This window comes from Stigmatopora nigra, chromosome 15, assembly GCF_051989575.1.
Source record: "Stigmatopora nigra isolate UIUO_SnigA chromosome 15, RoL_Snig_1.1, whole genome shotgun sequence".
NCBI classification, from domain to species: Eukaryota; Metazoa; Chordata; class Actinopteri; order Syngnathiformes; family Syngnathidae; genus Stigmatopora; species Stigmatopora nigra.
The window spans coordinates 12407419-12419450 of NC_135522.1; the positions used below are offsets into that span (position 1 = coordinate 12407419).

At 43.1% G+C, this 12032-nt stretch overlaps 1 protein-coding gene across 3 annotated transcripts in view; it reads left to right on the plus strand.

Annotated features, from left to right (window-relative positions):
* The window catches only part of mpp2a (MAGUK p55 scaffold protein 2a), a 43804-nt gene that overhangs the window by 18707 nt on the left and 13065 nt on the right, over positions 1-12032 (plus strand). For all 3 annotated transcript variants that reach the window (XM_077734805.1, XM_077734807.1, XM_077734806.1), the window contains exons 6-7: positions 4114-4233; positions 11307-11438. In XM_077734805.1, coding sequence (XP_077590931.1) covers positions 4114-4233; positions 11307-11438 — 252 coding nt within the window. The remainder of the gene's footprint in view (positions 1-4113; positions 4234-11306; positions 11439-12032) is intronic.

The following is a 12032-nucleotide window of genomic DNA, read 5'->3' on the forward strand; positions in this document are numbered from 1 at the left end:
ATATACAATCAACCTGTTGAGGGTGGTGGCTTGAAAGGATACACCCTCTTGGGCTGCTAAGAAGAGGTCTCCCTGTGAAACTTACACTCGCTGAGTGTAATTACATTTTGTTGTGCTTTGGAATTTATCTCATCCAATGAAAGTCCCACCCACTTTGGCTTACCTGTGGCTGGGGTTCTTCCAATACTCTTTTCCATTTGTTTGCAGCTCTCTATACTCAGGCAATGACCCTGATAAACTTGGTTAGGGTGCTGAACGTCTTGACAACAATCAGGTCTTTTACTGCCGATCCAGTTGGTACTCTTTGGGTCTGCGTGTGGGCTCTTTTCCACTTAGTGTCACGAGGAACATTCTGGTCCCTCCCGTTTGTGAAATGGGTCGGATTGATTGTTCCGGTACATGGCACATCGCTTCTACTTCTCTTCGCCTGTGATCTGGTCTCTACTGCTGTGAAGGATTTTCTTTGCAGTTTGTTAACTCATTCCTAGGCGCATTGTATTTGGGGAAATATCCAACCCAGCATAATTCCATTGTTGTAACTAATTGAAAATTATTTTCAAGTTACTTGAAATTCACTGGAATTTATGCAACCTTCATTTTAACAAGATTCACATAACCGCAAAACCCCAAAGTACCATCAAACGTTGAGTAGTTACCAAGTGCTTTTTTTGCAACTCACTGATCTTTTGTTACATTCAACCCCCCCCCCCCCATGTCATCCACAAATAACATGATCATTCCTCATTAGTCCACTGTATCCTGTTCTGAAATGGTGCTGACTTGTCTAAATATAGTTTTGCTGAACATGAGGAAGTCTTTTTCTAACATCAGTCAAGTAAAGTATTCCTTTCCATCAGGTGTACAACTCTGTGTGTTAAATCGATGAGCAAGGTGATACCATCTGCAGCAAAAAATGTTGTAGTTTTTTGTTGGGAGAGTGTTGGTGATGCATATGGAAAATGCAATAAAAAAACTTAGCCCCTAATAGGAAATCCTGGCGTGCAAAATCTGCATTTATTTTCTCCCCAAATGAAACAAGCTGAGAATCGTAATACAGTGTTCCCTCGCTTGTCGCGGTTAATGGGGACCGGGACACCCCGCAGAAGAGTGAAACCGCGAAGTAGCCGGGCGCCATTAAAAAAACGCTTATAGAAACGTATAACACGTGACCAAAACCACCACCAGGTTAATATGCTGTTCATTCCGGTGTTTTATTCCACATTAGAATGCAGGTGTTATGTTAGTGCATACAAAAAATCACTGCAAATGTAATAAATGTAAACTTTTATTCAGAAAACTCAGAAATTCAAAAACATCATAGCAGCAATTCAAAAACATCATACAGTCAGGATGGATCTTCCGCAGTTCTTTGGCGGCGCGTAAAAAACATTGTTATGGGGAGTTGGGAACGTTGTTTTTTTTTGGTCGGTGAGGATGCACTTGTAAACAACCTCATCGATGCGATTGCTGAACTCGACTGCCCTCACCATGTTATCGTCCATGTCTTTGGCCTTTCTTTGGAGGTCTTTGGCTGTATTAAAGAGGTCCTGCAAATTATGTAAAGTAAGGCCACCTTCGTCAGCGTCGTCAGCGTCGTCGTTGGCAGCAGGCTCCTCTTCCTCCTCACTCGCCGACTTGGTCATCCCCTGCAGGTCCTCCTCCGTCAGTGGGGCTGGGTGACAGTCGATGAGATTTGTAATCTCATCAGCCGTCATGTCCGAGAAGCCTTCAGTCTGCACCAACCGAGCCAGCCTGACAGCCTTATCGACGGCAGACTGATGGATCTCGGTAGGCGTGAAACCCGCATAGTCCTGGGTGATTTTGTTTGGCCACAATTTGCTCCAACTGGAGATGAGGGTCTGCTCTTTCATGTCCTTTAGAGCATTCTGGATATTATTCAGGCACGTAGCAATGCTATAGTCTTTCCAGTATGCCTTCATACTGAAGGTCTCATCGGGCTCTTCGATGGAAGAGATGAGACCCTCCATTGTCGCCCTGGTGTAGAGGGTTTTGAAGGCCCTGATAACCCCCTGATCCATGGGCTGGATGAGGGAAGTGGTGTTGGGGGGAAGGAACTCCACCTGCACCCCCTCATGATGCAAATTAGCTGCATGTCCTCCTGCACAGTCCATGAGCAGAACCACTTTGAAGGGCAGTCCCTTTTCGGCCAGGTAAAGCTTCACTTGTGGTATGAAAGAGTTAAAGAACCAATCAAGTGTGAGGGCCTTGGTGATCCATGCCTTTTTATTTGACATCCAGTACACTGGCAGTAAGGCTTTGTTCTTGTTTTTCAATGCTCGAGGATTCAGTGACCTGTGGATAAGGCGGGGTTGAGCATGAATCCTTCTGCATTGCCACACAAGAGCAGAGTCACTCGATCCTCGTGGGCTTTGAAACCCGTCTTTTGAAGTTCGTCCTTGAAAAGAAAGGTCCGGGACGGCATCCTCTTCCAGAAGAGTCCTGTCTCATCCATATTGAAGACTTGCTCAGGGACATAGCCATTTTCTTCAATCATTTCCGGAAACACATCCTCAACATAGCGCTTCGCTGCTGCTGTTGTTGTTGTTGTTGTTGTTGCACTACAAGCGCCTGAGGATTGCCCTCAGATAGCGCTAGAGTTGCCACTGGAACGCGGGTTATTTCATCCGGGGGGTAGTCGGAGGTGAGGGGCAGTCAAATGTCTCCGGCTGGATGAAAAACGTAGGGTGCCACGTTCCTTGTTGGCAGCTCTGAGTGGTATTTGTTGGAATTCGCAGGCCGCGGCGAGCGGCCTCTCAGGAGACACCACGTGAAGGTTTCCAACTTTGTCTCCCTTCGCTGCTGCTTTGTCTGCAGAGGCTGCATCTCCATGCAGCGACACATTTCTTAGCCCGACTCGCCGCTTAAACCTCTCAAGCCAGCCCTTGCTGGCATTGAAAACCGGCAGTGGGCTTGTCTGGCTTGAGGCACTGGGCAGAGGATCACCTTCGCCGACGTCGTCTTCTTCTTCCTCGTTCAGAACGCTAACGTCGTCGTCACCACTCTCAAGCACCATTGCATCGAACAAAGTTTTAGCCTTGCTTCGGATTAAGTTTACGTCCAGGCTGATTCGCTTCGCCCAAATAACCAGTGCATTTTCCATTCGCACCATGATCTTGTTCTGGGTGTTCACAACCCTTTTGACATTTTTCGTGAAAGATGTTGCAGCAGTTCTGCGGATGTTCTTCTCCTTCTTTATGTACCGCACCGTGGATTCATTCAAGCCGCAATGTCGAGCTACGCTAGCGTAGCTACTTCCTGCTTTCAACCTGTCCAATAAACACACTTTTTCGGTGATTGTCAACATCTTCCGCTTTTTCTTCGGCTCACTAGAAGCACCAAGGGATGAAGAGCGTTTGGGAGGCATCACGAAGGACTTCACAAAACTTTTGAGCTTAACTTTGCGAGAAGCATTCTGTACAGCACGAGATAAGCGTGGACTGAGAATGGGCATCGGGAGAAGCTTGGGTTTCCGTGGTAAATGGGCCAATGGGGAGTCGAGTACATTCAGCTGGCCAATCAGCTTGCGTTTATGCCCGTGATGCGGAAGTGAAACGCCGTGATGCGGAAGTGACGCGGCCGTGACACGGCCGTGATCCCCCATGATGCTTTGCGCATACGTGCAGTTTTTGTGTTTTACAATTTATAAAATGATAAAATTAATAATTCTAATTGAATATTTTGTTTCCACACCCTGTAGGACGATGTAATTTAGAATTTTAATTTCATATTTAAAAAAAAAAAAAAAATCCTGAAAAAAATCCGCGAAGCTCTGCAGGCAGCAATAAGTGGAACGCGAAGTAGCGAGGGTTCACTGTAGTTATTGTGAACAAATACATGTTGTGGCTGCTTTACTCATGTTTCAAAGAAATAACATTTATCCTGCTACTGATTCAAGAATATTCTGAGCAGATATAAACCTATTGATTGTGTACTATCCAGTGCCATAGCAATCCAGTTTAATCAAAGGCCCCAAAAAGGCAACTGTCATGTATACATATATTAATATATGTATTATTCATTGCTGTTAAACCTGTTTATTTATGTTGATTAGATAGAGCTAATTTTACCTGGTTTTCAAATTGTAAATGGCAGGTCAATGGACGAGATGTGGGGCGAGACCCGAGGGTGCTACAAAAGGAGCTGCAGGAAGCGAATGGAAGTGTGGTTCTTAAGATACTACCTAGTTACCATGAAAGTCTAATTCCCAGAAAGGTAAGAGAGCCCTATACAACGCTGACATGTGGTCAAACATTTATTTACTGGTTCCCATCAACAACAAATAACAATAAATTTTCAATGGCATTTTACTCCAGTTCGAATGAATGATGATGACTCTAACAAACATGCCGTCTTCCATAACAGTGGATTTTCTTCCAGAAATCATCACTGTCATTTGTGTTATCACATGCACTTTCTATTCATTTTATTTAATCAGTACCGTGCTTCTTTGCAAAGGTTGCGAGGGTTGCTGGAGTCTATCCTAGCTGACTTTGTGCAAAAGGAAGAATACACCCCAGACTGGTCGCCGGTCAGTAGTAGAGCAGACAGAAAGACAAACAACTAACCATTTGCACCCACAATCACACCACCACCAAGCCGAAATTGATCCCACACTTGCCCACACCAAATTCAGGCGAGTAAACCACTACCCTATCAGGTGGCTTTTCGTTTTATTTATCACTAATGTAGGAAGCTTCATTCACCTAAAAATTGCTTCGAACATCATCAGTAACATGAGTTTTCCCTTGTGTAACACCTATTACCTAGAGCTTCCCCTCATTTTAAGTCGACAGGCAGCATTTTTGTAGAATTACACAGCTTTTATTCTTTGCCTTCGTCTACAAACATGGAATAAATAAGTTATAATTATATTTGTACATGTACGACCCCATTACAAATGAGGTTGGGACGTTATGTTTATCATGAAAAAAAAAACTGCATGGAAACACAAATTTGGTGGCACATTTTGTTATATATAAGTTCTTCTCAAAAAGAGCGACAGCTAACCAACGTTTTTGTCCACAGTAAAACAATCAATGTAATCCAAGAATTTGAATAGCTAGCAATCACTCTTGACTTTCAAATGTCTTTAAACAACAGATACTAACAAGTGAATTCAATATGTCCAAATTTAAGTAGAAACAATTTAACTCCTGAGTTAGCAAAACGGTAATTTGACGCAATGATCACATCACACATGACACTGCCTAACAAGTTGGTCTTTGGCCTGCAAGACAACACTAAAACTAATTGAAACTGTCATAGTTAGCACATTGGCCTCACAGGTCTGGGGTCCTGGCTCAAATCCAGGGTCGGTCCTCTGGTGTCAGGAAGGAATCAGGAAGTTTTTCTCACTCGCTCCTGAAATGTTTCAACTGAGATAATCTTCTTACAGTGCGAAAGGTGGATCCACATCCCTCTCTGCTATTCTCATGTCTGCTGGTTGTTCAGCAACACTTTTTATGGATCTTCCCACTTTGGGTTGTGCCAGCAATTCTTCTTTATGCTCCAGATGAGCACCCAGTCTTCTGGCACGACTGTTGGTATCGTTTCCTGTTGGGAAGCACAATCTCCATCTGGCCCATTTGCTTCGTCATCTAATTCCCACTGCGTACTGAATAATGGCAATTTGTATGGTCAACCAAATTAAATTTGTCGGAAAATTGCCCACTGCCCCCAACCCGGAGCTCGATGAGTCCACCTCGACGACCAAAGGTAGAGCAGTCTCAACATGAACGAATACCGGGGCACTTGTGAATGCGTGTTTTAGACCCACAAACGCGGCCTAAGAAACTGTAGAACAAATACATGTCTTTTATCGGAGGTCAACTTGGTAAGAGGTTCAGCCCTCATACTATAATTGCGGACAAACCGCGTGTAGAAGTTGGAAAACACCAGGAATCTTTTGGAGGTCTTTGCGGGACTTGGAGGTCGTCCACTGCACCTCCGCCCTGATCTTGGTCGGGTCGGGGCGAAGCGGTGCTCGGACGTTTGGTCGCCGGTCCTTTGGTCGCCGGTCAAATGGTGACAGAGTTTACTGTTGAAACCAGCTCTCAAAATTATATTCATTAGAGAGAGTTTAATATCTCAGAGAGAGTTTATTATTTAAGTACTGTTCAATATCTAAGTAGATATTAAACTCACTCTCATGAATATAATTTTGAGAGCTGGTTTCAACAGTACTTCTTAAACAGTACTTAGATATTAAACAGTACTTAGATATTGAACAGTACTTAGATATTAAACAGTACTTAGATATTAAACAGTACTTAGATATTAAACAGTACTTAGATATTGAACAGTACTTAGATATTAAACAGTACTTAGATATTAAACAGTACTTAGATATTAAACAGTACTTAGATATTAAACAGTACTTAGATATTAAACAGTACTTAAATATTAAACAGTACTTAGATATTAAACAGTACTTAGATATTAAACAGTACTTAGATATTAAACAGTACTTAGATATTAAACAGTACTTAGATATTAAACAGAACTTAGATATTAAACAGTACTTAGATATTAAACAGTACTTAGATATTAAACAGTACTTATATATTAAACAGTACTTAGATATTAAACAGTACTTAGATATTAAACTGTACTTAGATATTAACCGCTCATGAATATAATTTTGAGAGCTGGTTTCAACAAAACTAAACTCTCTGTCACCATTTGACCGGCGACCAAAAGACCAGCGACCAAAAGACCGGCGACCAAAAGACCGGCGACCAAAAGACCGGCAACCAAAAGGGACCAAAAGACCGGCGACCAAAAGATCGGCGATCAAAAGACCGGCGACCAAAAGACCGGCGACCAAAAGACCGGCGACCAAAAGGCCGACGACCAAAAGACCGGCGACCAACAGACCGGCGACCAAAAGACTGCCGACCAAAAGACCGGCGACCAAAAGACCGGCGACCAATCGTCCGTTCACTGGGCGAAGCTGGCCCTTCTCAACAATCAGTCTAAAAAACTAAAGGAACCCAGTGAAAAGGACAATTCTCGGCCTTAACAAATAACGTATTCTCCAGTAGACTCCTCAAAACCATTCGGACATATTGACTAAACTAAACTAAACTCTCCGTCACCATTTGACCGGCGAGCAAAAGACCGGCGACCAAAAGACCGGCAACCAAAAGACTGGCAACCAAAAGGGACTAAAAGACCAGCGGCCAAGAGACCGACGACCAAAAGACCGGCGACCAAAAGACCGGCGACCAAAAGACCGGCGACCAAAAGACCGGCGAGCAAAAGACCGGCGACCAAAAGACCGGCGACCAAAAGACCGGCGACCAAAAGACAGGCGACCAAAAGACCGGCGACCAATTGTCCGTTCACTGGGCGAAGCTGGCCCTTCTCAACAATCAGTCTAAAAAACTGAAGGAACACACAGTTAAAAGGACACTTCTCGGCCTTAACAAATAATGTATTCTCCAGTAGACTCCTCAAAACCATTTGGACATATTGACGATGTTCTTGCAAATTTGAAATTTGAAAATTATCCATGTAAATGAAACAAAAAACATCCAACATGTCACAGAGTATGTCATTGTTAAGGCTCTAAAACACGGCTGGTGCGTTTGTGAGGCAAAAAGGCATAAATTAGTACTCGAAGTGCCACAGTGGAGTCTTGAAAGGTGCCTTCCACTAATCTCCCTCTCTGATTCTGACCAGATGGTAAGCATTACGTAAATCCAATTTAGTAAAGATGGTAGCAGACGATAATCGCGCAAATGCATAGTCCAGCAAAGGAAGGGAATATTTATTTTATAAGTAATGTCATTTAGACCGCGGTAATCGACGCAAGCCTAAGAGACCCATCTTTCTTCTCGACAAAGAAAAATTATCCAGCTGGAGCTAAAGCGATTAGCTCCTCGAGCCCGGTTGTGTCATCTGGAGTGGCCAGCTCGTCCTTGATCGCGGGGTAGAGGACACGTTGAAAGAGGGGATTGTGTGTCGTGCTAACGCAAGTTCAGAGTCCTAATGGCTGTGGGGAAAAAACTCTCCCTAAATCTATTTGTCCGTGCTTTGTGAGACCTGTGGCGTCTTCTGTCTGCTGCCGTGCTTCCAGCGTACCACACTGTAATGCAATATGACATAATGCTATCCACAGTGGCTCTATAGAAGGTTACCAGAAGCTTGGTGTCCAAGTTGTTCTTCCTGAGTACTCTCAGGAAATTGGCATTCTTCACCACTGCCGTGGTGTTGGTAGACAAGGAGAGCTTGTCCGTGACGTGGACCCCTAGGAATTTGAAGGACTGGATCCTGTATACGCCTACTCCATTTATGAGGAATGTAGCCAGATCCATGCTGCGTTTGCAAAAGTCCAGGATTGTTTCTTTAGTTTTTGTGGTGTTTAGTGTGAGATTTTTCACTAAACACCACAAAGACAGTTTGTTGACCTCATCTCTGTAGGCAGACTCATCAAATTTGATGATGGAGTTAGAATGGTGGGTCGGTGTACAGTCATATATGTACAGGGAGTATAAAAGAGGATTCAGTACACAGCCTTGAGGGGAACCAGTGCTCAGTGTAATGAAGGAAGAGAGGTAGGGACCAAGTCTAGCTGTTTGTGGACGGTTGGTTAAGAGATTCTTAATCCAGCATCAGACGAAGAGGAGTCCAAGGTGAGAGAGTTTGTCAGCCAGAATGTCAGGTATAATAATGTTGAAGACTGAGCAATAGTTCCCATGGTGCTCCAGGTAGCTCAGTGCTGTGTAAAGCTACGGTTATGGCATCCTCAGTGGACCTGTTTGCTCTATAAGCAAACTGGTAAGGATCAAGTGAAAGAGGAATTGTCGTCCTGTTGTGGCGGGAGACCAACTTTTCAAAGCACTTCAGGATCACAGGCGTAAGTGCAACAGGCCTATAATCATTCAGGCAGTCAACGGTTGGCTTTTTAGGGACAGGGATAATGATGGCAGATTTCAAGCAGGATGGCATAATATATTGTTGCAGGGAACAATTTAAAATCTCTGAAAAACCCAGTCAGCTAATCAGCCCAGGCTTTAAGCCCCTTCCCAGGTACTCCTTCAGGGCCAGTATCCTTCCTGATGTTCACAGTCTGCAGTACCTGTCTCACTTTATGTCCCTGAAGCTTCAGTGTACTGCTGCAGGGTGAAGGTGGATGTGTTGAGACTGAATACAATTTGTCAGTCTCAAAGCGGGCAAAGAACCGGTTCAGTTCCTCTGCTAGAGAGGCATCTGCGTTAACAGACACATCATTGTCAGTGTAATTGGTAATGTGTCGTATTCCCTGCCACATCTTCCTTGGGTTATTTTCTGTGAAGTGCCCCTCAATCTTCCTTGTCTATGCTGCCTTGTCCTTTTTAATGTCTCTCTTCAGGTTTGCTCTGGCACCGCTGTATTGTAACTTGTCCCCTGACCTGAAGGCGGTGTTACGGTATTGATGAGTGCCTTTGTCTCATTAGTCATCCAGGGTTTTTGATTGGGAAAACCCAGATACGTTTATTAATAGTGACAATGTCCGTGAAGTTTTTCATATAGGAAAGTGTTAGGTTCATTAATAATTACCTTCGTCCGTAATTATCAATAACTGCAGGCAGACATCTTATTCAATTATTGACATTTAAATAAATAGAAATGGATAACAACAGGTAATACCTCCGAAGGGGAGAGTTTCAGCAAGTGTCTCCTACTACTTCCGAACGTCTCCCCGAATAGACGTTCTCGTACGACTCTTATTGTCATGAATCAAAACAATTTACAGAGTTGTTGATCATTCCATCACGGAAGAGTAAAAACAACATCTGGGACTACAATAACAATCAAAGTATTTTTCCAATAACAAAAACAGGAGACTAGACCTAACAACATTTAGATTAGAGTAATTATACAACTTCCTTGACCTAAGAATCATATAATATAATCATAATCATATAATGGTTACATACAGAAAAACCCGAAGTGCACGGTTACATAACGATAACAACATTCTTGTTATTGGCCGAATAGCCCTGGCCTCGTCACCAAGGGCCCACCAAATCTCAAGGACCCAGATTGGGTGGATTGTTTGTATAACCATCCTGGAACAGGCCGTCCAGGTTAAAGATGACTTGGCAATACTCGTGACCTCGCAACACTTTGAAAATAGAAAGAGAATGATTTAACAAAGAAATGAATTAATACAAATATATTTATAATAGTAATACAGAATAAACCCAACAGAAAGTACAGTGTACGTGTAGTACTGGAGGTTGTTGTGTTAAAAAAATTCCCAAATGGTGTGGGAAAAACAGTCTTGCAGCTGAGATAGGGCATCCTAAGGCCATGTTTTTATTATCTTTATTTGTGGCCTTGTTAGCCTCCGGAGTGGGGTGTATTAGGGGGTGAGGAACAGGAAGATATGGTTGGATCCAGCAAGGTGAAGGAGGGGCGTGGCTCTATAAGCATGTTTGATGTTAGAACAAACATGGTCTAGAGTTTTATCTCCTCTGCTGTGGCACTTAACCTACTGGATAAACTTAGGCAGAACAGTCTTAACATGTTTTGTTGAAGGCACCGGCGACAATAAAGACACCATCAGGGTGGTCAAAGCTGTTGTTTGTTTACAGTCACTAGAAGAAGGCTAAATGATGTGCTAACGTTAGCTTTCCGGTGGGATGTAAACAGCCATTACAATGATGATCGTTAGCTCCCTAGGTAGATAGAAGGGCCTCCACCGAACTGCCATGAGCTCTAAATAAGGGGAACAATAAGTGTTAATGATCCTACTGTTGCAGCACCAGTCGTTGTGTATGTACACGCAAAGTGGCTCTATAGAAGGTTACCAGAAGCTTGGTGTCCAAGTTGTTCTTCCTGAGTACTCTCAGGAAATTGGCATTCTTCACCACTGCCGTGGTGTTGGTAGACAAGGAGAGCTTTTCCGTGACGTTGACCCCGAGGAATTTGAAGGATTGGATCCTGTATACGCCTACTCCATTTATGAGGAGTGTAGCCAGATCCATGCTGTGTTTGCAAAAGCCCTCCTTCGTTATCGTTTCGGTTATTTCTGATATCTTTTAGGCCAGCCTGACCCTGGCTCATGAACACGTTGCTATCTGCCACAGTATGTCTTATCTAGACTAACAGGCACCTCAATATTCCACAATATTACTTGTTTTTAATTTCTAAATTTGGTTTTTAATTTAGTTTTAGAGCTGTGAAAAAGAAGGAATTTGTATTTTCACTGAGAACAACTACATAACTAAACAACATATCTCACCTACCTCAACCCACAACATTGATTATTGTTCTTTATATGTGATTTTTCATAGATGTTCTTTAAGTGTCACTATGACTATAACCCAGTTTGTGACAATCTGATCCCCTGCAAGGAGGCTGGCTTGAGGTTCAAGGTAGGAGACATCCTTCAGATCGTGAACCAGGATGATGCCAACTGGTGGCAGGTGAAGTACAAAATTATGTTTGTACACCTTTACTATGACAAACTGCTGGATCAAATACGCAACATTTTGTAACTGCAAACCCTGCGTTTGCTTTGTGTTTCTATTGCGTTGCCGCGTTAGTATTCACAAGGCTTCCAGATCACTTCTTTTGTGCCAAGCAAAACAAATAAAAAGCATGGTAAATGAAGAGAACGTTCCAATAGAAACATAATTAGGCATGCATTTTGCAAAAGATAATCAGTTTGACCTTCAAAAATGTCACCTGTAAAGAGATACTCTTACGAATCTCTGTTCAAAATGGAAGCTATATGCTACTTGGAAGTATCTGGAAATCGAACTGCATCAAGGGACCTCAACAAAAATTAGTCCATGGTTTGCAATTGGATGAAACTGGAAAATGAGTTTGGAGACAGTGTTTCCGCAGATTTGAGGTGAACGGCTCGGGAGCGATCAGTGTCCGAATACAGACATACTAGTTAGACAAAGACTGTCAGGAAGTGTCGGATGAGTTACGCGACAATTTGTGAATGGGTTGTTGATGCTGCGCTAAAGTGGTTTGTAGCAAAGTACTGCATTTTCACGACTATAAGGTGC